Source organism: Mauremys mutica, chromosome 1 (assembly GCF_020497125.1).
Source record: "Mauremys mutica isolate MM-2020 ecotype Southern chromosome 1, ASM2049712v1, whole genome shotgun sequence".
Taxonomy (NCBI): Eukaryota; Metazoa; Chordata; order Testudines; family Geoemydidae; genus Mauremys; species Mauremys mutica.
In genome coordinates this window covers 88,918,427-88,946,263 of record NC_059072.1, presented here as the reverse complement: position 1 = coordinate 88,946,263, position 27,837 = coordinate 88,918,427, and the positions used below count along the sequence as shown (strand labels likewise).

Below are 27,837 nucleotides of genomic sequence, written 5' to 3'. Positions count from 1 at the left end.
ACATATATACAGAGAGCTCCTCAGCCGGTTGAAACCGGTTGAGCTAACCCATAATAATCTAACTCAGTTGCCATAGCAACAAAACCATGACAACCAAATACACAACACCAAGTGCATGAGATTTTAGTTGTGCACTGAAGGTATATGCTACCTGCAATCATGCAGGTAAGAGAAGGCTCGTTGACGTTTTAAAACAAGTCAGTACTTTGAGAAGACCTTAGGGCAGGTGTGTGGGGAAGAGTGGATACTGCAGCTACTTATTAGCGATTCACCCCCTCCCCAAGAGAGTCACTTGTCACAAGTGATAGCATAGGCAGTTGTCGTTCCTCCCCTGCCCTCACCCATTGTCATTCCATTCTGGGCAGCATAGGCCATAGGGGATCCTGGAGGTGCCTCTCTCTGAATGGTACCCTGAGGTGAGGTAAAGTTGTGGAGAACTACCCTGAACAGGCCCTGAGACCCTCCAGTATGTGGGAGCAGAAAATGTCATTAGGGGATCTATTGTTACTGACTATGCCCAATCCAATGTGGCCAGTGGAGTCAATGGAAGGACTCCCACTGAGTTCAGTGGGGGTTGAATCAAGCCTTAATTGTGGCAGGGAGTAGAATCTCACACAATGTTCTCTGGCTTGTGCAGCGTTTGTTTTGAGGCTCAACATTACTTTTGTTTTCATCACAGATAGACTCAGGATGCAAAGATGACATGGGGTTTAGCAACATGGGTGGCTGGTCCCGAGCCTGTTACACTGAAAACAGGAGGGCTAGCAATGGGAGACAGAGTCTCTCATTTTTCCATTACCAGTTCCAATTTTGCCTCAGGTTAGGAGGGATAGCTCAGTGGTTTGAGCATTGGCCTATTAAATGCAGGGTTGTGAATTCAATGCTTAAGGGGGGCATTTTGGGATCTGTAGCAAAAATCTATCTGGGGATTAGACTAGGTGACCTCCTGAAGTCCCTTCCAGCCCTGATATTCTATTAAAGATGAAGGGTCCTCCTTAACCCCTGGTGATGACTATTCAGTGAAGTGTATAGGTGAGTTTGATAGGCAGGACCCCATCTCACAGACACTGCTATTTATTCGCTAGAACTTCTCCTTGTCAGTAGCTGTTGGAAAGTCTTTCCTGAACTATTGTCCCATTTCTTGTCTCTTAAATTATAAGCTCCTTGCTTATTTTCAGCTGCATGGCTGTAGCTATTTTAGTGAAGAGCTTCCTGGTGGTGTAGTTAATTGACCTCTGTGAGAGACGGTAGCTATGTTGATGGGAGAAGCCCAAGTTAGGTCAGTAAAACTACGTTCCTCATTGATGTGGATATCCCCCCCCCCCCCACGAGCGATGTAGTTATACCAATGTACATTTTTCATGTAGACCTGGCCTATGTCGAAGCATTCTTCCAGCAATATAACCCTGGTCTAGATGCAGCTAGAATGTGGCTTTTTTCACATCGCTGACCAGCATAGCTATGCCGATATAACTTTCATGTGCAGACCTAACCCAAGGGTTGGTAACAAGTGATTATGGTGTTCACTGGCATTGATTTAAGTTATTTCACATTACCACTGTCAAAGTTAGACTCAGGACTCACAGTTTGTCAGACCACTCTGTTTTATTAGCACAGCGCTCTGCTAATAACATCCAGATAATGTGAGCACCATGCAAGACACAAACTATCTTATTTATACAGATAAAAGGGTGAGAACTTAACAAGATAACAAAGGAATCAGAATCAGATAAGTTTACCTGGGCTAGGCATGCATATCTGATTTCCTTACTATTACCGATCTTCTGTTAATGTTTCGCCATTAGCACCATTGTTTATGCCTAATGTTTCTTTTCCTGGCACCTGTATTTCAACATTTCTTATTTCTGCTTAAAGGTACATACAACATTTCTTTAATCCATTCTTATTTTTACAATATAATTCAGTCTACTTTCACACCACCATCCCACCATTCTAAGTTACTGTAAGTTATCTGGATTGTTAGAAAGCCTTTGACAAGATTTCTCACCAAAGGCCCTTAAGCAAACTCAGTAGTCATGGGATAAGAGGGAAGGATGGATGGATGGATGGATCAGTAACTGGTTAAAAGACAGGAAATAGAGTAAGAATAAATGGTCAGTTTTCACAATGGAGAGAAGTAAAGAGCAGATCTGTATTGGGACTTGTGCTGTTCAACATATCCACGATCTGGAAAAGGGAGTAAATAGTGAAGTGGCAACATTTGCAGATGATCATTTTTCTCTGTGAGTCCATCCAAGACCATAGTGATTGTAGTAATGATAAAACACAAAAACACCATATCACCTGTGTATGTACACTTTTCACAATGCAAACACTCTGCATCTAACCACACAATTCCTCATACTCAAAGGAAACCTGCACAAAACCTTCAAAAGACAAGCCTGGGAACTTAAATTCATAACTTTGCTAGGTACTAAAATCATGGATTGAACAGAGACACTGGATTTATGTCTCACTACAACAATCCGTAACCCACTTAACTTCCATCCTCAGCCTTCCCTCCCAACCTTATGACTGGAGAAGTGTTAACAGGTCACTTCACCTTGAATGATACCTTGAAATATGTGTTAACTACTTATACTAATAAAACAACATGGAGTCCGGTGGCACCTTAAAGACTAACAGATTTATTTGGGCATAAGCTTTCCTGGGTAAAAAACCCACTTCTTCAGATGCACAATAAAAATTAGCAAATCGCAAGATGTGTCCTGCCGCTTTGGATGGGCCATCCCTGTAATTTCAAAGTAAACAGCACATTTACCAGAGATTCCTTCCCCTGCACCAGGCTCGCCCGGGCTCGACTGTCAGGACAGGCTGGACTCTGGTGGAGTCATAAACATCTTGTTGCTCACTGCGCAGCTGGATCTCCCAGTCACCTTTCCCCCAGACTCCTCCTTTTCTTCATGCATCTCCTCCTCCTCCTCGCTATTCACAGCAGGGGCCTGGGACTTGGGGTCCTTGGCAGGGCCGTCCCTACCAATTATGGTGCCCTATGCAGCCCGAGCACCTGCTCCCCGCAACCCCCCCATCCCCGAGGGTCTGGGCTGCGCTCAAGGCCTGTGGGCCTGGGGAGGCAGGAGCTATGGGGGGGGGGCACTTTGGCGCATGTAGCCTGCATGGTCACCTTGGCAGTTACACTCAACAATGAAGAGTTGCTAGATGTGCTCACCAAGATGGGCAACCAGGAAAAGGAATTTCAAAAATTCATAGGGAATTAAAGGGGAAGGGGAAGGGGCAGGGGCACCATCCTGTTTATCTGACTCCTGGGCAGCAGGGTTCACAATGGTAACCACAGTGGTCAGTGTAAGGCATTGTGGGACAGCTCCTGGAGGCCAACAACAGTCAAGACAAGTAACTTTGGCAGTTGTTACACTGAAACTGCATTGGCCTGATTACATCGACCCTGACTCTATGCTGCTTGGGGAGGTGGTGTTATTAAGTCAGCATAGTGGGGCAAATGTAAGTGACGACGTAAGTTGCTTGCATCAACCTAACCATGTACTGTAGACCAGGCCCCAGCAACAGGTGTCGGTCCAATAAAATATATTGCTTCACTCATCTTGTCTTTCTAATATACTGGGACCAACATGGCTACACCACCACTGCATACATGAACAGAGAATTGTTATGTACCCTTTTCCACAATACAAAAAACAGAGGTCACACAATGAAATGAATAGTCATCGGGTTTAATACAAACAAGGGGAAATACTTTTTCACACAATGCACAGTTAACATGTGGGACTCATTGCCACGGGATGTTTTGATGGCCAGAAGTATAATTGGGTTAAAAAAAGAACTGGATAAGTTCATAAAGAATTAGCCATGCTGGTCAGGGATGCAACGCCATGCTCAGGACAACTCTGAACCTCTGGCTGCCAGAAGCCAGGGGACGGTCACTTCAAAGCTGTCCTGTTCTGTATACGCTCTGGTACTGGCTACTGTCAGAGACAGGATACTGGGCTAGATGGACCATTGCTCTCAACCAGTAAAGCAGCTTTTATGTCCTCTTCCTTGGGTAGATTAGTTACCTCCCTGTTTCCTCTCATGTTATATTTATACAGTAGTGTTAGTGAGGGCAGATCAGTGTACGTGCAATCCTACTGTTATTAACTCCCTGTCATTCATATGACAAAGTTACAGAGTAAAAAACAGGGTTGGTACCATTTCCAATGTTTAAATCTGTAGACTCTATAAAAAGATTTATGAACAACAGAAGTAAACATTATGTGCACATATCATAGAAGGAAAACACCTATGCAGGAAGGAGTCTGAGCAATAACCTATTGCAACTAAATGGTTATTGTTCCTTTTGTGAAATGAACTATATACAGTAACAACAGTAAATCTTCTATCACTCACAGTCATAGAATATCAGGGTTGGAAGGGACTGCAGGAGATCATCTAGTCCAACCCCCTGCTCAAAGCAGGACCAGTCCCCAAATGGCCCCCTCAGGAATTGAACTCACAATCCTGGGTTTAGCAGGCCAATGCGCAAACCACTGGGCTAACCTTCCCCCCAGGCCTCATGCAATGTCTGTCTATACCACTGATTGGGACACCCCAATGATCATTCTTCTCTGGTGTAACATAACATTCCTCCAATTGCTTTCTTAAAGGCTTGCTAAGTAGCCCAGGTTCCTCCTGTGCATTATTCTTCCATTGCCCCAGGGAAGGAAGGCTCAGAAAGCCAAAGCCTGATGTGTGGGAGCTCACTTCCTCTGTTCAGAGCCAAGCTCCTAACAATCTTATTGGTTACCCAATTTAAAGCCCTTCTAGAAAGCTAGGTTCTCTGGACAAGGTGGAAGTGGAGACCCCTCTCCACACCCCCGCAAAAGAACAAGGTAAACCCAGCCATCACTACTTACACTGCCTGAAAGGAGTTGTTGGAGAAAACCTACTGAAGGATTTTTGGGAGGGGGAGGGAAGGAGGGAGCGTATGGGACGGGTTGTGCCCCTAAAACAATGTCCAATGTAAGAGGTGAAGGGAAGTGGTGGAAGGAAGGGACGGAGTCTGCTTGGAAAAGAACTTCTAGAAGGCTTTGATCTACTACTTATTTAAACCCTATGTTTCACTTTTATGTAGAGAGCACAAAAATACATTGCCTTTCCCCCATGCACATGCAAACCCATTCTAGGGACATGATTCAGCCTACGGGTTGCTTGCAAACGATCAGTCTTAAATGATTTGCTACTCTTGGAGTGTGGCTAGCCACCTAAACTCATCTGGTGGTAATTTCTGCTGATAAGTTTTTCAACACAAGGGAAAGTCTGATTTCAAAATGGCCAAACACACACTTGTGGTTTTGTATGGAATTTGGTGCCAGGTTTATGTGTGCACACATGAGATTTTTGCTCTGCACAATGTTTGCAAGAATTAGTCACTCACTCAAATGTTTGCAGAAAGTAGTCAAAGTACAGCTACAGAAAAGCCAAAAATCCTCTTGGAACAAATGTTTGCACATATTTCTGTTGTGCAAGTCACTGAGCTCAAACCTTGACCGATACCCATTTCTTTCTTGGTGCTTACACCCTTCAAAATACTTGTAAGCAGTTACAATATGATATAGATATTTGGCTTACTGGCTAAATAACTAAATGGTTGGTTAGTTATTTCAGTCTCACTTCATAAATTAGTCCCTCCAGACTCCAAATCATTTGTTATTCTGGGAGCTCCCTCCAGAGTTGGGCCTCTTCCAAATGCTCACGTACATCACCCGCTAGTGGTGCTGGTAGAAAATTGCCAGGTTTAGCTCCTAAATTATTTAGGCCATTGGTTATGAAGGGGGTACCTGTTTCACAGCACTGCATACCCTGTTTCTGTGATGGGTCACAGGTTCACCCTGTATAGTCCAGGGATATGGCCGAGGCAACTCAAGTTCCAACCCCTCTGGTCAGTTGATCCTAGACTCTAGCAAAAGGAGACAACTCGGCTCCTTGGTCTAATCTTTCTAGGTTGCCTCCTTCCATTAACAGCAGGGTGTTGGAAAGGCTCCCTTTACTTGTTAAGACAAGGACTCCCAGCTAGTAACAGGTATAGAGACCCCCCAAGGGAAAAGTATTTCAAATTATACATAAAAAGGGCACTGGGCAGCCTGTCATAACTTTAAATTACAAACCAGTACAATCCATTTCCTGATCATCTTCAGCCCCCATCCCCTTACAACAATACACCCATTGTCAAATACATCCCAGTGCCCTACAATGCCTCGAGCCATATTCCTCATCTGAATTTTAACCCCGAATGCCCCCAAATTCAGGCTACTGTAGACCAAGCTTGGAGGGAATGAGATCAAGGATCACAATGAACAATTTACAACATAACTGAAATAAGTTGCTGGAGTCTAATGCCGTCTCAAAATTAGTACTTCATGACCGTCTTATTAGCAATCTCTGCCAAGGACTGAGAGCACGTCTACACTACAAAATTAAGTCAACCTAATTTACATCACCATAGAGCTGCCACAGTAATTACATTGCTTGTGTGTGTGTCTACACTTTGCTCCTTGTGTCAGTGGTGCACGTCCTCACCAGAAGCGCTTGTATTGATTGTCCTGTCAGTGTGAGCCTCCTGAAAGCTAACAACAGTCGACATAAGCAACGCAGTATCTACACTGACACTGCATCAACCTAATGATATTGACTTTGACTCTACGCCACTCATAGAGGTGGAGTTAAATTGGCGTAGCAGGGCAGTGACATCGGTGGGAGCATGGGCATCGGGTGGAGCCCCCCTCTGCAGAGGCTAGCCCCCAGCTCCGCCCCTTCTGCCCACACCATCCCCACAGTTGGAGTCCCGAGACCCCCTGTGCTTCCCCCCCACCCCCGTGGCCAGAGCCACAAACCCCCCCTTGCCCAGAGGAGCCCCGGTCCAGCTGCAGCCCGGAGCATCCCCCTCTTGGGTTAGAGGAGCCCCTGAGCCTTCCCCTCCCCTGAGCAGAGCAGCCCCAGCCAGACAGGCCGAAGCCCCGAGCCTCCCCGCAAGCCTGGAGGAGCCCTGGCTGGGCTGGCCGAAGCTGCGCTGTGCCTCCCCTCCCTGGACTCAACCCACCCACCACCCAGGGGAAAAGCGTCTGTAGAAGATACTTTTGATATGCCCCATGCAGGTTCTGGGGCGGCTGCCAAAGCAGCATGTGCCTCCTCAGCCATCCTAGAATCTGCATGGGGCATAATAAGAGCAAAAACTTTGCCGCCAAACCCTGCAACCGGGGGTCTGGCGGCCATGCCGGAGGCAGAACCTCCCGTGGCCTATTATACTCACTGCCCACGGGTGGGAGTGAAATTTAAGTGTTGACATTTCCATGGTTAGGCTGACGTAAGCTACCCTCCCCGCAGAAAGGTGTCTCCTGCTCATATCCTGTGATGTCAGATGCAGGCGTTGCTAATAGCCTGGGTGAGATTAGCACTCTACCCTCCGGGACGGAATGAGTATTAGGACCCTACGCTTCCCCACTCCCTCGTTTCGGTTACGTAAGCACCCGCTCTTGGCACAATCATACCAAGAAACTCTTTCCTGGTATTCAAACATATTGTGATATTTTTAGCTGAAATTAACACACATCGCTTGAGTAGGTGAGGCACAGGCAGGAATGTGGGTGGGGAAAGCACTTTGGTTTTCTAGTGCTAGGAATTTTATAGCTCTTGTCATTCCAGCCCGGGGGGGGGGGGGGAGAGGAGGAAAGGACGTCAATACCTCTCAGGACCACTCCTCTCTCATGAGGAACGCCCTGTATTCCTTCACAAGGAGTGGTTTCGCTTTCTTTGGAATTTGAGCGTTCCTCTTCTCACATTCTCCCTATAATTAAGTTTCTAGGAAACAGATGATCTTGGATCCCTAGTGCACATGCAAGACAGAATCTGAGATTCACAATCCTCCACTGTGGAACAGGAGCCAATGTCCACTGGAAGGAAGAGGCTTGTGTTCTGGCTCACCTTTTACCCCACGGTGCTCCTTGAGTTGTGGTTTAAGTTTTATCAAAAGGCAGCCCCCTACTCCAACAGCATAGTACCCCTTAAATCATACGGCAATGCTTGTTCAGTACTGACTCGGACACAGGGCTGCCGGGGGGGGGGGGGGAAGCAAGTGGGGCAATTTGCCCCAAGCCCCGCAGGGGCCCCCATGAGAATATAGTATTCCATAAAAAAAAAGTTGCAATACTATAGAAGGGGCCCCCAAAATTGCTTTGCCCCAGGCCCCCTGAATCCTCTGGGTGGCCCTGCTCAGACAAAAGCTTGCCACACACTGAGTCACCGACACCACTCTCAGCTATATAAAGATTTTCCTTGGCGGCCTTTGAGGGTATATCTACACAGCTATTAAACACCCCAGCTGGCCTATGTCAGCTGACTCAGGGGCACAGGGATGAGGCTCCAAGGCTGTAAAATTGTGGTGCAGACGTTCAGACTAGGGCTGTCACCTGGGCTTTGGGACCCCGTGAGGGGAGAGGATCCCATAGCCTGGGCTCCAGCCCATGCCCCAACATCTACACTGCAATTTTACAGACCTGCAGCCCGATTCCCATGAGCCTGAGTCAGCTGACAAGCTCCTATCACAGGTGCTTAATTGCTGTATAGACACCGTCACATACCGACCAGCAGGGCCAACCCTGCTTCGCTTGTGAGATCCTAAGGGCTTGGCTACACTTACAAGTTGCAGCGCTGGGAGTTACAGCGCTGGTCATGCAGCTGTGTAGGGCCAGCGCTGGAGTGTGGCCACACTGACAGCTACCAGCGCTGCAGTGTGGAGACACTTGCAGCACTTTCCAGCGCTGTATTGAGAGGTGCATTGTGGGCAGCTATCCCACAGAGCACCTCGTCCCATTTTGGCGCTGAGTATTGTGGGAAGGGGAAGGAAGTGTGCGGGTCATTCCGCTTCCTGTGTGCTTCACATCCCAGCATTCACTCTTTCCGGCAACGTTTGGCGCCATTGTGAGTGTCTTTCTGTTTTACTCTCTGTGTGAATCGCGATTTCTGTGGCAAATGGAGCCCGAGCTGCTGAGGACTGTGCTGATGAGTGTCGCCAGCACAACACGTTTGGCAGTCGAGCTATTCCTTCAGCTCCAAAGTGACAGTGAGGAGTCTGACGATGATATCGATATCGATTCTCCTGCCGCGTGTGACACTAAAGTGCTTGTGGCATTCATGGAAATGCTCAGCACCGTTGAACGCCGCTTTTGGGCTCGGGAAACAAGCACTGACTGGTGGGATCACATCGTCATGGAAGTCTGGGATGACGAGCAGTGGCTGCAGAACTTTCGTATGAGAAAAGCCACTTTCATGGGACTGTGTGCTGAGCTCGCCCCCACTCTGCGGCGCAAGGACACAAGATTGAGAGCTGCCATGACGGTGGAAAAGCGGGTGGCTATTGCAATCTGGAAGCTGGCAACTCCAGACAGCTACCGGTCGGTCGGGAACCAGTTTGGAGTGGGAAAGTCGACCGTTGGAATCGTTTTGATGCAAGTTTGCAAGGCAATTAATCGCATCCTGCTAAGAAAGACCGTGACTCTGGGGAGCGTGCAGGACATTGTGGATGGCTTTGCACAAATGGGTTTCCCTAACTGTGGAGGGGCGATAGATGGGACGCATATTCCTATTCTGTCCCCCCCCCCCACCTGGCATCAGAGTACGTTAATCGTAAGGGGTATTTCTCTATGGTTCTCCAGGCGCTTGTGGATCACTGCGGGCGTTTCATTGACATTTACACAGGCTGGCCTAGAAAGGTGCATGATGCACGCATCTTTCGGAACAGTGGCCTGTTCAGGAAGATGCAGGCAGGGACTTTTTTCCCAGACAGGAAGATCACAGTAGGGGACGTCGAAATGCCCATTGTGATCCTTGGAGACCCCGCTTACCCGTTACTGCCTTGGCTCATGAAACCCTATACAGGGAAGCTTGACAGGAGCAAGGATCGGTTCAACTACAGGCTGAGCCGGTGCCGAATGACTGTGGAGTGTGCTTTTGGCCGTTTAAAAGCTCGCTGGAGATGTCTGTATGGGAAGCTAGACTTGGGGGAAAGCAGCATCCCCGTGGTTATATGCGCTTGCTGTACCCTCCATAATATTTGTGAAGGGAAGGGTGAAACATTCAGTCAGGCATGGACCACCGAGGTTCAAGTCCTGGAGGCTGAATATGCACAGCCAGAGAGCAGGGCTAATAGAGAGGCCCAGCACAGGGCTACAAGGATTAGGGATGCCTTGAGGGAAGAATTTGAGGCTGAAAGCCAACAGTAATGTTTGCTGCCTTGCATGGGAGTGAATTGCACTGTTTACACTAGAAGCAGCAAAGAATCCTGTGGCACCTTATAGACTAACAGACGTTTTGCAGCATGAGCTTTCGTGGGTGAATACCCACTTCTTCAGATGCAATGTTTACACTGTTATTCTATTATCCCTAAAATGATTTGCAGTGCCTCTTTCTTTACTGGGCTAAGGTATCTTTCACTATCTGCTATAATAAAGACTGTTTTCAAAGCCAAGAATTGTTTTATTGAAAAGAAAAAAACTTCCTTGACAGACAGACACACAACATTTCATGAACACAAGAGGGCAGGGGTGTGGGTTGGTGAACTGTACAGTCACAAGTTTGCATATGTCCTGTCTGGAGTGCTGTTTAATGAATCCTGCACTTCAGGGTGCATATACTGCATGGTGATGGGGGTTGAGTGCAGAGGGTAAGGGTGGTAGGTATCAGGGCTGGTTGGTGAACGTACAGGTGTTGGAGGCAGCTGGTGGTGGTAAGAACCTGAATGCTGGGGAAAGGTGGTTTGAGCTGACATTGGGGCACAAGGCAAAAAGCTTTGGGACGGGGGGGGGTGGGGGAGTAGCACGGTAGTGCTCTGCTTGCATGGCAACGAGTGACTCGATAGAGTCCGCTTGGCGCGACAGGATGCTTAGAAGCTGCTCTGTGCTTTTCCTTTTGGCCACTGCATTTCTCTGCCGGTTCCTGCTTTCCCTCTGGCGGATCTTGCTTTCCTTTTCTCTCCACTCCTTCAATTCTTTACTCTCTCTAGCAGAGTGATGAAGAACAGTTTTCAGCATGTCCTCTTTGCTCTTTCGGGGATTTTTTCTCAAATTGTGCAGCCTCTGTGCTGTGGAACATCTGCTCAGTCCAGTAGTCAAGGTCACTGTAGAAACCCAGAAATGACAACATTTAACAGGGGCAGCATTGTATTCACTATCTCCAGACATTAATAGTTACACTAAGGGAGTTCTCACTTTAGCATTCTTTTACCACACACAACACAACAGAAGCCACGAAATGGTGAGTGAGGGGTGCTTATAGAGGGAGAAGTGGGGCTTGAGTGATAGAGGGGTGCTTGCTTCGGGTAATCTGGAGTGATAGAGGGGTTGAGTGAAGATGCAGCTGCAGGGGTGATCTTCACTATCTCCCCATCTCTTCACTAAAGAGTCTCCCAACATTTTTCACAGGAGTTAATCCTGGAAGATGTCTCCCTGCTGCGAGTCACTAGGGAACAGCGGGAGGCTCTTTTACAGCAATGTGGATTCCGCCCTGGCCCCTATGCGGCTTGCCTGTGTTCAGAAATGGTCCCCCCACCCCTCGCGGCACAGTGGCGCGGACGCGTCAGCGTGACTGGGACAAGGAACACAGTGGCTCTCCCTATAAACCTGCGAAGGCACATTGCCCACGCTCTGGCTGAAACTTTTGAGTAGATTACCGAGGCCGATTACCGCGACGTGATAGACCACATCAATGGGCTATTCCACATCTAGGCTGGCATGCATGCAGCCATAACCCCCCTTCCTCTCCAGAAACATTTCCACCCAGAAAATAAAAGCCGCTTACCGGTAACCCGCTCCTCTGCTTGTCCTTCTGCAACTGCTGGCTGCTGCGATTGGGTACTTTCCTCCTGGCTTGAGAAGAGCTCCTGGCTGCATGCCTCCTGGAAATCTGGGGTGTCTTCCCCCATCCCAGTAGCTTCACTCGCGTTTTCCTCCCCCCCTCGCCGCCTCTGCCTCCGCCTCCTCCTGTCCCCCAGCCTGCTCAGAAGTGTCCATCGTTGTCCTGGGATTGGCAGTGGGGTCACCCCCAAGTATCGCGTCCATCTCCCTGTAAAAACGGCAGGTCGTGGGGGCAGCTCCGGATCGGCGATTCCCCTCGCGGGCTTTGTAATAGGCACTCCGCAGCTCTTTAACTTTCACCCTGCATTGTAGTGCGTCCCGATCATGGCCCCTATCTAGCATGGACCTTGATACCTGCTCAAAGATATCGTAATTCCTACGGCTGGAGCGCAGCTGGGACTGCACAGCTTCCTCCCCCCAAACACTAATGAGATCCTGCAATTCGCCAGTGCTCCATGCTGGGGCTCGTTTGCCGCGTGGAGGCATGGTCACCTGGAAAGATTAACTGATTGCACTCCACACACACCTGGCTGCAGCAAACAGGAAGGAGATTTTTAAAATTCCCGGGGCATTTAAAGGGCGGGTCACCTGAGGCAAGAGCAGTAGAGTGCAAACTGATGAGCAGAGTGGCTGAACAGGAATTCTGGGATAATTTCTTATTCCCTGGAGGACAATTAAAGCACTGGTGAGTGTCCACACCTGCTGAGCAGCGCTGGATCACCAGCGCTGCACTCCTTATACCCCAACCGGGATGGGTTTTCAGCCAGCGCTGCAACCAGGGAGTTGCAGCGCTGGTTGTGCCCTGCAAGTGTGGACGGGGTGTAATTGCAGCGCTGGAAAGCCTCCACCAGCGCTGCAACTTGTAAGTGTAGCCAAGCCCTAAGCCAAGGTGGAACTCACACTCTTAGTTATGGAACACCTTAGGAGAGCAATTCCCAGTCTTTTTGTTAAAAGCTCCCTTATTCATTGGTGGATAAACAGGCTCTCCCTCCCATTTCCTCCTCTTTTTCATTCCCCCTTCTCTTTATTGTGTGTGTTTATTTTCAGTTTTACTTCCCTTACTCACTGGAAAGCTACATGCTGCTCAGGGTGGGTGGGACGGGGGCATCACTTAGTAGCGCTGGGGGACTGAGATGCTTTCACAGCCTTTGCGCCTGTGAGCTGCTATTGGATCCTACAGGCAGTTGTGTTAGAGATCACTGCAGACACAGGGGGAGAATGTAGATTTTAAGGACAATTTCAGTTGGGTAAACAGTGGATTTAGGGTCATATAACTCTTGCCCACCACCACCACTAATTCTTTTGCCCCCGCCCCTGTGACTAGTCTGGAATCTCCAGCAGCGGGAAGCAGTGTTTTAAACATTATTGCTGTAAGGAAGTGGCAGGAGGAATGGAGCACTGGGAATGTCTCACACCTGGGAATACAGAACCATGAAAACAACATTTTTGCCAGGGCAGAGAGAGTACTATTGTTAATGGCCAGAAGATACAGAGACTCTCATTGCCTTCTCATACCACATATCAACTAATATTTAGAATGGACAATAAGACAATTATGCAACAAACGTGCTAATCAGCACGAGTTTGGCAGAGCTGACTAGGCTAGTCATGAGTGATAAAGCTACTAGCTTGGCAGCTCACTAATGAGCCCAAAAAACACTTTACATAACACATATAGGGTAGCTTTTAAAAAGCTGTTTTTTTTTTTTTTTAAAATCTATCCCTCCAGCTGTAAAGCCAAGGTCTCTTACCATTAGTTTAACTGTGTAGGGCTTAGGGAGAAATAAAGTTAAAGCAGTTCTCAACCTATTTATCATTGTGTAGCAATGTGTTACCATGGGCCGCAGGTTGAGAACCACAGCGCCCCCCTGCTACAACCCCCCACAGACCCCCTTGCCCAGAGACTCATCCATAGAGCAGGGCCAGGAGCAGAGCCCTGTTACACTGGGCACAGGACCCAAGCCCTGCCGGACACCAAGGACCCTGGTGCAAGGCCAGGAGTGGAGACCCATGTAAAACCTGGGGGTGCACCAGCACATCCCACTCCCATAGTTCCCTCACCTATGCTGACCAGCACCCCATACCCCCTCAATGCCCAGAGCTCTCTTCCCCCCCACCCCCAAGACCCACTGCAGCACTCAGACCCACTGCCGGCAGGAGCACTCCAGCAGGGCTGCCTGCCACTGTCTCCCCCAGTTGGCCCTGCCAGGCTGGAGCAGCAAATTTTGAATTGTTTTTTAGCACACTGCTGTGTGCTAACTAGGCTGCATGCAGCCCATGGGTTGAGAACCACTGGTTTAAAGTTTTTAAAAGGGAAGGAGCACCTAGTGGTTACAGTACTAGTATGGGTTGGTTTCCCTGTTCCACCACACACTTCCTATGAAACTTGGTGGAAATCACCACTCTGGGTCTGTCACCAAAAACAACTGGATGGCAGCAAGCTGGGTGACTGTTCTTTTGCACCTAGCAGATGCTTGTTAATGTGCTTTCTCAAAAAGAACTACGAGATCAAAGCGCTGTAAGGAGCTGTTACATGCCAGCAGGGTACCCACAAAGAGACTATAGCAGACTGATGGGGGGGTAGAACCACATCCAGCTTCCTGCAGGCTAATTATTCCTGTAGACAAGCCCTTAGTCTGTGCTTCAATGGGGATAACAGCAATTCCCTACCTCACAGAGGTGCTGTGAAGATTAACTGTATCACTGTAGTATCTGAGCACCAGAAAGTCTTTAAATAAGTACTTGATAGTTTTAGGTACATTTGTACATAAGATCAAAGTCCAGTATTGTGAGCTGCTCCTGAGACAGAAACAAGTGCTTGAAGTCCCATTGAAAAAAGTGTGAAACACTCCTTTACAATAACAACGCTCTTGTGCCTAGCCCTGATGAGTTACAAGCTGTCACCCTTCCACAGGCTTCAACCAAGTGACAGCATTCTACTCTTTTGGGAGGGAATGGACTCAAGAATTTGGTGGTACACATCCATTTGAAGCTGCTTGGATGTTTGGTATCAGTAAGTTGCTATTGCAAATGACTAGGATAAATACCTGGTAAGGCAATCAAGGTTAATGATAAATATTTTGCATCAGATGACCATCACCTTAGGCATATGTTTGTATTATAGGCAATAGAGCTCGTCAACAGTATTGTTGGAAAACGTTATTTAAACTGTACATTGTAAACTGAAATTTTGCAGGAATGTGTTTGATCTTGATGAACTTTCACAAGGAAGTTAGAACACTTGCTTTTGATAAACACTTTAACCTTAACTATTCCTGACTTACAAATTGTATTTAATATTTAACGTTTTAACATTTACAAACTAGCCCTGAATCAGTATTTCAGAAATTTTTAAATTTCAAAATTTTGGTTTTTCCTTCCCATTCAGAACCCCCTCCTCCAAATATCTGCATTTCTCGGGGAAGGGAAATTCTTGTTTCTGACCAGCTCTAACAGACACTTTGTAAACCACCCAGACAGCAGAATTATTCAGTTGCCTGAGGAGGTGGCATGTTGTTTTAGAAAGTAACTGAAGAGCACCCTTTCAGCTCATATTAGCACTGGTTTACTACCTGTGGGAATTAGAACCAGACAGCTGGTGTATTGAAAAGGAAGTTGAATTCTTTCTTCCACTTTTTACAAAGAGGTTCTCTTGCTTCTTATATTCTACTAAGCTCAGAAGCAATACACAAAGGAAGCACTATTGGGATAAAGAGGAAGAGCCAAAAATAGAACATCTGATAATCAATTACTGTTCTTCCAGCATAAAGGGCTTTGCTGCTTGACTGTGTAAAACTGCCCCCTAGTGTTAGCTCTCAGGTACTACTACAAGAGCATAGAAAGCCATGTACATCTGTCTGCCCATGCCTCTCTATTTTCTTGGCATTTGTCCTTCAGCAGGAGTAGACTATATGAAGTCACTGCAATGTCTGGGACATCAGACAGCTGCCACAGAAAGCATGGTGACAGCATATGCTGAGTTGACGTCACAGTAAGGGTGTGGGTGGAGAAGATGGTGACCTACAGGGGAGGGAAACCCCTTAAAAAGGAACTTTGAAAGTTAGCAGAAGTGGCACAATAAGTTAGAATACACAGAAAGGTAAAAAGATTTGTGGTTGAGCACAATATATTTGGAGTTTTTGCCCCAGCTTGAGTGTCTCTGTTTAAGGCGAGAATCCTATCCTGGAGCATCATATGCATACCCTGGAAAATTTAAGGTGCTTCTCAGTTTTCTTCTTCCTTCCAATTGTCTTATAAAGAGGCACTGGCTGAGGTATGGATGGTGAGTGATGATAGGCTGCAGCATGATTAGGGGAAAAAAAAGTGTCCATAGGCCAACATGCCCCATGTAATCCCTATAAAAATAGGCTTTGCCAGGAGACTGTTGCTTCTAGGTCAAGGGGACAGTCCAGCTGCAGGAGATGACTCCTTCTTACAGCCCAGCATTAGAACAGATACCAACCCTCAGTAGGAGGACGGGTTCTAGCATACTACCAGGGTGCAGTTCACCCTATGACTGAAGACGGTGCTGGAGACGCAGACATGATGGAAAATTTCTTTCCAACTGGCCTGCCATTTACAAGCGTAGTTCTGGAGGCTTCATGTTTGATGGAAATACTTTGTGGTAGGTACCGCCCCAGCCCATGTAAACTCAAAGGGGACAGAAGTTTAAGTATCTGGCTAACGGGGGGCTTTCCTTTTCTTCATTTTTCCACCAGCCACCTTGTTCCTGACACCTGTAGCTCCCTCTGTGTCATCGTCATCATTGGCCTCATCCCGGGATCGCTTCTTTTTCTCTCCCTGCTCCCGCAACTCCTGAAAAAACAAACAACCACCCCCCCATACAAGGTGAGCGATTGCTAGAGCTCTCCACATTCAGAGAGAAATTCAGGGCAATGGAGAGAGGCAAGGGACAAAGTGAAACGTACCATACGAGCAAATCTCTGGGCTTCAGCCACACGCTCCGTTAGCATCATGACCTCCTCCTCCTGTGTGGGGAATACAGGCAGCTTCTTGCCAATGAGGTGCTCAATGCGCTGGAATAGTTCCACATCATACCTGGAAAAATGAAAGCCTGTACAGATCAGTCTTCCCAGGAATACTTTGGTTCTCTTTAGCCACAGCCTCCACCCCAAGTCAGCCAGCCATATGTAGCTCCTATCAGAGCTCACCACACTGAACTCTGTCTGCTCCTCAGGGCAAAAAAAGAAGCTCCCTACTCATGGAGCAGGAGGACAGGTGTGTCCTACTTTGAAGCAGGCTGGAAGAGGCAGGCACACCCTGATGGTACTTACTGAGTGACAAAGGTGATGGATTTGCCAGACCGTCCAGCTCGAGCTGTCCTCCCCACACGGTGAATGTAATCCTAAAAGCAAATATCTCAGTCAGCAATAGGATGTGCTCTGCCAAATACTGAACTGAAAACAGTCCCTGGAAATGCGCTTTGTGCCCAAGTATATTGAGGCTCCAACAAGCAGCAGGTAAATGGCTACGCAGGGAGGACTATTCATTTCCCTAGGACAAAACAGAAGCCATGAGGGAGGGGAGAAACAATGGTCAGGATTTATGCTCAAAGGAGTAGCATGTATGAGTAGCATAGCTCCCTGAGAATTGAGGGGATGGTGAAAGCAGCTTTCTAGTTTGTTCTCTGGCATTAACCCATCTCTGAATTATGAAAATAATACAAGAACTAGGGGTCACCAAATGAAATTAATAGGCAGCAGGTTTAAAACAAATACAAGGAAGTTCTTCTTCACGCAGCGCACAGTCAACTTGTGGAACTCTTTACCTGAGGAGGTTGTGAAGGCTAGGACTATAACAGTGTTTAAAAGGGAACTGGATAAATTCATGGTGGCTAAGTCCATAAATGGCTATTAGCCAGGATGGGTAAGAATGGTGTCCCTAGCCTCTGTTCGTCAGAGGATGGAGATGGATGGCAGGAGAGAGGTCACTTGATCATTGCCTGTTAGGTTCACTCCCTCTGGGGCACCTGGCATTGGCCACTGTCGGTAGACAGATACTGGGCTAGATGGACCTTTGGTCTGACCCGGTACGGCCTCTCTTATGTTCCTATGTTCTTATGGTATAAGCCTATAACAGTGCCTCTCCTCATTTTTTCCTTTTCTGACAGTCAACTGCACTGCAAAATCTGCAGGACAAAATTAAACCATGATATAAATAAGGTGAACTATCAAGACATTTTTGGGTACACTCTATTGGACTGTGGAATAGTCTACGGGACGTGGAAGTTCAATTGCAAGGGTCATTTAATACTAGACAAAAGCTCTGGAGAACATACAGTGGGAAGCAGCCTTGAGTGGGCAAGACGAACTAGATCTGAAGTCTCCCAACTGATCTGAGGAGCACTTGCTGGTTGTATGGTACGATTTCATTTCCTAAACCACAGTAAGGCAGATAAAAATACTTTAGCCACTTTTCTATACTTCCCATTGGCTTGTTATATGACTGCAAGAAATAAGAGGGGAAGAGGTCTGAGACAGTGAATTGCAAGGGGAGGTGTTCACAACTAACTATTAAGATGTGGTCCACTTTTGAGAAATCCTGGACTAGATGACCTAGTAGGTTTATTACTCCTAATCTACCCATAGTCTTTTCATAATTTAAGATCTTCAAGAACAGGGACTATGTCCCTCTTATTTGTTTGCAGAGTCTAGTACACCATAAGTGTTACAGGAAACAATAGTCCGTTTTAATTTCTAGAATACTGAATATTGTTTACCTAACAGCAGGTATTGAGCTATAAATTAGTCTTAACAAGCGATGCCATCAACTTGAAAAAAGTCACATCTGATAATGCTATGCCTTACATAGAGAGATGTCCTAAGATTTTAACAACTCTTCAGGTTTAGTGAAGTGTCTATTTCAGTTTGAAAAATTTGTCCAATTTCACAGCACTCTAGTCTAATCAGTTTCTCCCTTGCAAAGAAAATCGTTATGAACCCAGAACAGAAAAACCCTAACACTGACTGACTTTAAAAAAAAACAAAAAAAAAGTCCACAACATACAGAAACAGGAATCATCATAAATTGGACTATTTCCCAAGATTAAAGTGGATATTTTCCCTTTAGCATGACGCAACAGAAACTGGAATTTATCCCCCTGGCCCTCCCCCCACGCAAAGAGAAAGCATCCCTAGTTATCACGCCCCTGTTCTGCAGTACACACCAATCTACCCAAAAAGCAAGATCAAGTAAAAATGTCACCATAGAAAAGAAACGGTACAGCTTCATCTAGAAGAGTGAGCTAAGAGCTCCAGTCAGCAGAGGAGAAAGAAGAGAAAGTCTTCTGTACTGAGCTTCGGTGATCAATCTTAAGCATTAGGGGATAGGAACCCCCGGTTATCAAGATGAGTATCTCACCTTGGAATGTGTGGGAATATCAAAATTTATCACCACATCCACATGTGGAATGTCCAGACCTCTGCTTGCAACATCTGTAGCCAGCAGAATGGAACGGGCCTTTGCCTTGAACTTGTTCAGGGATCCCAGTCGCTTATTCTGTGACAGTAGAAAGAAAAATAAAGAAACAAGTTTGTAACTCGAAAGTTAAGGAATCAAACAGCAAAGGACTGATCCTATTCTTGTTAAACTATTGTTATCCTTTTGTATACAGAAGGATTGGGAGATTAAGCTTTCACCTGGAACACCCAATACTGGTACACTGGAATTTGGTGGCTGCATTAATGTTAAATTAAGCTCTAGGGAGCCAGCCCTACACACGTTATGGTCATGACACAGTGGCACATCCTCATCTCAAATACACCTACACAGCAAGGAGTGGAATAGGCTACTACCTGACTCATCTGTCCATGGAGGGGTATGGCAGTGAAACCCAAGTTGCGGAGCAGGAGAGCTGTCCTTTGAGTGTTGTTGCAGGTACTGCAGAATATCATGAAGGAGTTCCCAGCCAGTTCATTCAGGATATAAACCAGGTAACTGTCCTGCAAAGATCAACAAACACAGCAGTGGTACAGACTACATGAGAGCAAAGGACAACTTCACCCATAAGCCAGAGAAGGTCAGAAAGAGCAGGAGTGTAACTATGAAGAAGGAGCAAGAATGGCTTTGAGGATGGGGAGAGAGGAGAGTCATTACCTTGAATCTGGAGGGGATGAAAATATAATGCTGCTGCAGTTTTTCAACTGTCTGATATTTGGAGGAAACAGCACATTTAACAGGGTCCTTCAGTGCAGCACGCTGGAGCTTTTGCACCTGAATGAGGAATCAAAATAAGTCAGTATTAGCAAGACGCTAATCCTCCAGCAACACAGCTCTAAGGCTCGGTCTACACTACAAGCTAGGAGAATGATTCCCCTGCTTGTGTGCAGGTGCTAGCGCTCAAGATAGTGTGAGCATGAATGGCAGTGTAGCCATGGTAGCACTGGTTGTGGAGGCATGGCTGGGTAATGCCAAGCATGTACCCACCAGTTTCAGGCAAATTTGTACACGGCCGGGCTAAGCCATGCCTTCACCACCCATGCTTCCACGGCTATGCCACTCTTATACCACTCTTATATCAATGAGAGCTAGCACGAGTATGCATACACAAGCAGGGGAATCACATCCCTAACTCATAGTGTAGATGTAGCCTTAGGGAGGAGGAAAGGGGTGTAGAAACATCTATCAGATAATCCATGACCCCTTCCCCCACTTTCAAAACACACAGGCTGATCTGAGGAAAGTTATGCTCTCACCTTCTTGGTCATGGTGGCAGAAAAGAGGAATGTCTTCCTGTCTCGGGGAATCACTTTTAGAATCTTATCCACCTGTAAAAGAGGTAGGAGGCAAAACCTGCTATTGAGGCACCGTAGAAGTCAAGACATGCACCCCTTCAATTAAGTGTTCCAAGCAGAGGATGCAGAAAATACATGAATACAGGCCCATATGCTAATCTGTCTGATATGGGAGGAGTGGCCATTGCAATACATCCCTCTCTTCTTTTAAAAGAACCATATAAAATGAAGCTGCATTGTGGGCTGAGACACCCAGACAGTCACCATGGACTCCCAAAGTCAACAGGCAGTATATCTGCAGGAGTACGTACATCAGCATGTGCACCTAATGAGGAACACCACCACAAACATTTAGGGAAGAATCCAACAGAATTTAACAGAGATTAGCTCATTTCTAAAGTGTTTAAACCACTGTGTAGAATTTAAGAGAGAATCCTAAGGGACGTTAAAAGTTACATATAATTTACTATTAAGTTTTGTGGGATAGTTTAATAAAGCTACAGCAACGTTTCATTTTCTATTACAGCGCTTCTCAAACTTCACAGCACTGCGGCCCCCTTCTGACAACGAAAATTACTACACAACCCCAGGAGGGAGGGATCAAAGCCTGAGCCTGCCCAAGCCCTGCCACCCCAAAGGGGCAGGAAGGCAAAGCTGAAGCCCAAGGGCATCAGTCTGGGCAAGGAGCCTTTAACCTGAACCCCACTTCCCCAGGCTTCGACTTCAGCCCCAGGCCCCAGCAAGTCTAATGCCAGCCTTGGCAACCCCATTAAAATGGGGTGGCGAACCACTTTGGGACCTGACCCACAGTTTGAGAACCGCTGTCCTATTAAGTCTTATAGACATTTAGAATAGTTTCCTTAAGACTGTACTGATTTCATCTGTTAAATTCTATAGGACTTTTCCTTTACGGCGGGTATCGTAGGCCTCACCTCTGTCTCAAAATCCATGTTGAGGATCCGGTCAGCTTCATCCATAACCAGGTACTTAAGAGCTCGCAAGTTGAAACCTTTTGTGTTCTCCAGATGGTCAATCAGACGGCCAGGTGTTGCTACCAACAGACAATCAAAAAGAGAGGTAAAGGTGACAGTAATGGGAAAAATGTCCCAGAATGCAGTCCACGTGAGGAGGGAAGAGGCACTGCAAGTGAGGAGGGAGGGACTCTGCTATAGAATTGGCTTCTTTTGCCTAAGATTGTAAAGACAGTCACAGCAGTACGGAGCTGTGCTGGGAACTGAAGATGACTGGTGAGAAGCCAAAGCAGACTGATTTTCCCTGGATGGAAGAGCTCCCGTGTACCAGAGCTGTCTTAAAATGAGACCACCAGACCAGGCTTTCTAAGGGAAAAAGTGGGCCAGATCAGAGGCATCCTGAGAAGAGCTCTAGACCATGGTGCTTGAGTTCTTGGGGGAAAATGGGAGACCAGTCCCAAGGCAATGTGGCTGGACCATTTTGAGATGAGCTTGCATTGCATCCACTGTCCCTTCTTCAAAGCCAAGAGGAACATACTGAGGTTACACTCATTGCTCCCTCCAGACACATATAGGAACTTCTGACAACCAACACCACCATTTCACATTCCTTAGGAGGCCTGTGATCTTATTACAAGCATCATTCTACATGCTGATTTCTTACCAATTATAACATGTGGCTTCTTGGCTAAGGTCAGAGCCTGTGACATCATGTCAATTCCACCCACAATAACCGCTGTGGGAAAAAAAGAGACAGAGTGAGTCCCCCTGGAACAGAACCAGTACAAGCCACCACTATAATCAACAATCTACCTATTCCTGTCCCCTCTCAAATCCACCCACAATTTATGTATAGGAATTTAAAGCCACTTGTCTTAATAAGAATTCTCTTTAACTACATTTTGGCATCCCTGACCAGTAACTGTCTTCCCCCAGATATCCTAATCCAGATTTCAAGTCCTCAGCTCATTTACTGTCATGGCCCTATGTTTTCCACAGTCACAAAGCTAGCTGCAAAATCCACCCCTTGCTACTAAGTTTAGCTGCAAAATCTGTGCATTCATTCGGAGTTCCTAGCCCTTATGGTTGCAAACTAAACCTTAAAACATTAATTTGAATATGGAACTGCTGCAGGGAGTCTGCAAAGAAAGCCTGATAGGTGTGAACTCCTCTATTCAGTTCATTGGGGTGGTGACTCAAATTTATGGTGGACAATTTAACAAGTGGTTATGGGTGATCCTCCCCACTTCCCTCTTGGGAAACGTCCACTGCCTGGATGTACACCTCAGAGAAGACGACTGCTACGTGCTCTTTTTCACACTGAAAGGTTATATGCCACCACCATAAATACTACCCCCTCACCAATGATCCTTTCCCAACCCCATGCTCTATTCCTCTATCTCCCCTCATTCCATACTCTCTACTCCCTTCCTTACAGTTTAACAGCTTTCTCCTATTCCCTCAAATTTTCTCACAGTAACATCTGAACGGTACAATTCTGAGGCCCATTAGAAGGCTACTCACCACTTTTGACACCAATGGAGGATCCAAGAGCTTCAAACTGCTCTGAGATCTGGAAGGCGAGCTCTCGGGTTGGGGTGAGGACAAGAGCAAAGAGGCGTTGGGGTGTTTCCAGCAGTGTCTGCAGGATGGGCAAAGCAAAGGCCCCTGTTTTTCCAGAGCCTGTCTCTGCTAGCCCGATGATATCCCGGCCTACAAGAGAAGAGGTGGAGGCAAAAGCCTGTTATACTAGAGCCTAGAGAGATGCCCTCCCAGCATCATAAGAAAAAAGAGAAACCCATAATGAGATTTGAGAGATCTGTACCAGCAAGTACTCACAGGAGTGAGAAAACAACAGGTGCAAGGACACAGCACCTGAACAGGGAGCCTCCATAGATCTTTGCAGCATTTAAACATGGTTTTATTCCTATGTAACTGTTAACTTGAATCCCACAGTCCCTTTTATCTTCCCACTAGGTTCCAAGCAGCATATAGTTTGTCTTAGAACTTCAGGTCGCAAACCCTCACTTCACATTTCACTAAATCCAGCCATTTTATACACCATTGCCCTCATATGATTAAATATGTCCAAAAAAATTATCTTTGTCACTTCGTGACTGATAAGGAAATCTGGTAAAGTTTTAGCCATGTTTCAGGGCTTAGGAACCTTGCTGCAGACAGATCCAGTAGCAGTACCAGCTTTGCTTTTGCCAAGCCACGGTCTGTTCTGAGGCACAGGCACATCTTAAAATAACCCCAATCCTTGACTTCAACCAGGAAAGTTCCTAAAGTGTAACTAATTTTAGAAGTACTAATACCTATGTGGCTTTCATTCAAATGTACCTGCCAATAAGTAATAGAACAAGCAAACACTGAAAAAATAACTCACTTTTCTAAACATGTTATTGAATTGTCTTCCTATCCCAATAGTGTTCACTTTATGAATATTCTAGTGACTGAGTTTAGTGACAGGAATGTTAGTAAAAACGTAACTGAAATCAGCAATTACAGGATGTTCCCAGAAAGCCATTTTGAATGAGCAATTATTCACTCTGGAAACCTGATGCTAAAATACACCTTCTTTCAGACAGAGAGCAGAAGTCTACCATGCATCTATTAGGGATGTAAAAGGTTAACTGACCATAACTGTTAACCCCAGCCTGCACCAGGCTGGCCAGAGTGACCCCAGCCTGTGCTAGGCTGGCTGGAGGGACCTTGGTTAATCTGTTAAACGATATAATTTTAATCATTTAACTGATTACCTTTTTTTTTAAACAATATTTACATACCTAGCATCTATGTGACTAATCAAGACAGCTGAAATTTCAAATATTCACTATGAACTGTTAATGAAGTTGCTACAGAGCAAGATTTATTTACTGGCATTAACTGGAAAATAGTTTTGAGAAGATCATGATATACACTAATATTTTACAAAGAAGAAAAATAAAATTTGTTGAATTATATGCTATGAATGTTTCATCCAGCCCCATTAAACAACATGTTTACACAATGCCATATCTTTATAGTGCACTTCAAAACTAAACAGCAATACAGGCAGTGAGGAATATTGTACCCATCTAAAATCGCAGGGGAGGTTTAGGGTGACCAATTGTCAGATCTGAACTAGAACCTGGACAGGATACTGGAGTTAACATTAGTGCTTCACTTTCCACAGGAGCATGGTCTTCAATCACCTCAAGAATTAGAGACCTCTACCAGATTCACCCATGTGAAGTCAACACCCTTCTTCCCACACCTGTTCTCAGAAACAGAAAAGCAGACTTTGCTCACCTTGGAGAGCCACAGGAATAGCCTCAACTTGAATTTTAGTTGGTGTCTTCCATCCCAACTGGTCACAAGTTTCACACAGCACATCTGTTACACCCTGAGAGTGAAAGAAAAAAAGGGGACAAACATCAAGAAATGGCCAAGAACTACCAAGCTAGCTAATCAAATGCAGCTGACACAGTTAAGTCCCTCCCAGTCAACCCATGGACACTCAATATTGCACCCACAAACTGTGGGGATCGCTTTTAAGGAATTCCCTCAACTTAAAAAAAAAAAAGTCAAATCTGTCTGAAAATGTTACCCCCTATTACTACAAGTACCTGCTAATATCACTATAACTAAGATCACGAGGGGGGGGTTCTTTTTTCCAATTCATGCATTCCACAGCACTTTGTATACAACCAGTTGCATTTCCCCATGTCTTCCCCGTTACTTGGCTGGTTTTTTCATATAGAAACAGGGCAGAGAAAGACATTTAAGAACAGAATAAAGTGATTTTAAAAGAGAAAAATTACCTGGGGGCAGAGGGCTAGGACAGGTATAGCATCTTCATCTACTTTAATTTTTTTAATAGCCATATTTTATGTTAATAGCATCTCTTAAGCTCTCATATCAAGAGTAACTGAGGCCCCAAATGAAAGCTGGACAGTTTGCCAGTTAATACCCCCCCCCCCTCCCTTCCAGGATACCCCTGATGCAGAGAGGCAAATGGTACCAGCACAGCACAGCACACCTGGAGGGCTGCGTGTTCAGGTCCCACAGCAAGTGCTGGCACCAGATCTACTTTCAACTCTCAAAGATTAAGCAATAAGCAGCAAGGCTCAGCAGGCGGGGAAGGGCACAGGGTGGCATCACCCTCAGGTCCCAGGCAGGCGGAACGGGAGCGCTCGCCACGGTGCTTGGCCCCGACACCACCCCCGTATCTGAGCCCCGCACAGTCTTCAGCGGCGCGGCGGGGCGCGCGGTGCTTCCCACTGCACAGGCGGGCAAAGGAGACCGAGGGAGCCGCTAGCAGAGCGGGGAACCGAGCCAGGTGCCCAAGTCCCGGGTTAACCGCCCGCCCCCCCGCCGCGTGCCCCTCAGGGAGCCGGGCGCGCCGGCGTGTGACGGGGGCGGGGGCCGGACACCGCGCGGGGCCCAGAGCAGGGCGGACACGGACAGGAGACGCCGGGCCGGGGGGGGGCTCGTTCTCCGCTTGTCTCACCAGCTCCTTGAAGCTCCGCTGCTCTTCCACCGTCTCCTCCAGCGGCCCATGCTCCGCGTCCGCCGCCGCCGCCGCCATCTTGCGCTTCACCTTTGACCTCCACCGCGGGGAGCGCCGGGACATGTGGTTTCCCGAGAAGCATCGCTTTCCAGTGACGTCACATCCCGTCTCATAGCGGCGGGGGACGGGTCTGTCTCGAGGCCCGGCCAATCGGACGCAGAGCATTGTGCGACTCGTTGTCCCAGCGCGGCGGGCCTCCAGCCAATCAGAGGACGCAACCCAGGGCGCAATGGGGCGGGGCGCGCTGCGCTGCGGGCGGGGCACGTGAGCCGCGTTCCTTCCTGGTTCTCGGGAGGTGCCTGTGATGATAATACGGCGGCGGCGGCGGGAGGGGACCCTGGACCCTGGACCCTGGACCCTGGGCGCATGCTGGGTGCGTGCGCGCGGCGGGAGGGTTTGTGTGCGGGGGGCGCTCCAGGGAGCTCCCGCCGGGGTTCAGGCCCTGGGGCGGGGCGGGGCGCTGAATGTGTCAGGTCTGTTCCCCCGGGCGGAGTTCACCTCCAGTGTCTGCACCAAGGTGAGACCTGGCCGCCCTGGTCTGCTCCGCAGCCGCAGCGCTCGCTCCTCCTGCCTGCTTTGTGCCACCGGCGGGGGCAGTAGCTCAGAGCTCTGGGAAGGGCGTTACTCCCGGCCGGGGCAGTGGGGGTTTGGGCAAGTGTCACCCGGTGATCAATATCAAGTTGCCCATAAAGCCGGTGAGGAAGGAAGCGGAGAGCTCAGCGGCGTCTCATTTTGGTGCTATCGGTGGATTGTGCTTGGCAAGTTCCACCATCTTCACTGATCCATGGTGGAGTCAGAAGGCCAGAGGCGAAGAGCAAATCTAGGACTCATCACCCTAGCCTCCAGAACAGGAGGAGCTTGCTATGCTCTGGTGATGGGCTGGGGTGAAAGGAGGAGAGATAACAGGGAGAAGAGGGAAATACCAGGGAGGTGCTGAGGACAACTGTAATAGAGGCTTAAATTAAATGTATATCCCAAATAATGTAAAAAAAAAAGGACCAAAAAATGCCACAGTGGCTAAACAACAGAGTAATAGAAGCAGTTAGTGGCAAAAAAGGCATCCTTTACAAATTGGAAGTCAAATCTTTTTAGGAGCATAAAATCAGGTAAGTCAAGTGTCAGAGTATAAGGCAGCCAATACAGAATGTGAAGAGCAGCTACCTCAGGATGCAAAAACTAAGAGCAACATTTTTGTAAGTACGGCAGAAACAGGAAGCCTGGCAAACAATCAGCTTAAAATAATTATTCTCAAATGAAATAGACTATATGCAACAAAGGAAAATAAAACATTCACAACTCATTTATTGGCATAAAGGGAAATCCTCATTCATGGCATCTCTATTGAATATATTAAAATCTATGACAATATTCCATATAAATATAGATGTAAAAAAAGCCCTCAGTGTTTAGGGTTTATATTAATGAAAAGTGTGTTTAGTGAGATCATACTCACTATCTCCTAGGTGCAGGATAAGGGGGTGTCTTTGCCTTCTATCCCCAAAAGTCATTGTCTGTATTCAGAGACAGTACAACTCCCTGGGGTTCGTTTTTCCTGTGTGCTGCTGCCCTGTCGATTTCACATTTCTCTATTGACTTTGTATGTAAATGATGCCCACTGTGTTACCTTACAAAGCTTAATTTACACCTCAGCAAAGACAGGTGAATAAATATCATTTGTT

The 27,837-nt window shown here is 47.0% G+C and overlaps 1 protein-coding gene and 1 long non-coding RNA gene across 2 annotated transcripts; one reads left to right on the top strand and one right to left on the bottom strand.

Annotated features, from left to right (window-relative positions):
- Positions 1 to 94: 94 nt before the first annotated feature.
- On the top strand, positions 95 to 25,272 carry LOC123345657. The gene is made up of 6 exons (XR_006572834.1): positions 95 to 165; positions 16,598 to 16,727; positions 17,077 to 17,359; positions 18,010 to 18,259; positions 21,530 to 21,615; positions 24,782 to 25,272. It is a non-coding gene; the product is annotated as an uncharacterized LOC123345657 (long non-coding RNA).
- Positions 14,051 to 26,247, bottom strand: DDX47 (DEAD-box helicase 47). Its single transcript, XM_044982652.1, has 12 exons — positions 26,099 to 26,247; positions 24,898 to 24,991; positions 23,128 to 23,316; positions 22,268 to 22,339; positions 21,565 to 21,683; positions 20,594 to 20,665; positions 19,995 to 20,111; positions 19,694 to 19,840; positions 19,260 to 19,397; positions 17,174 to 17,244; positions 16,808 to 16,937; positions 14,051 to 16,694 (listed from the first exon to the last, which is right to left on the bottom strand). Exons 1-12 carry the CDS (start codon positions 26,219 to 26,221, stop codon positions 16,560 to 16,562), a joined length of 1,407 nt encoding a protein of 468 aa, XP_044838587.1. The 5' UTR covers positions 26,222 to 26,247; the 3' UTR covers positions 14,051 to 16,559.
- Positions 26,248 to 27,837: the final 1,590 nt, after the last annotated feature.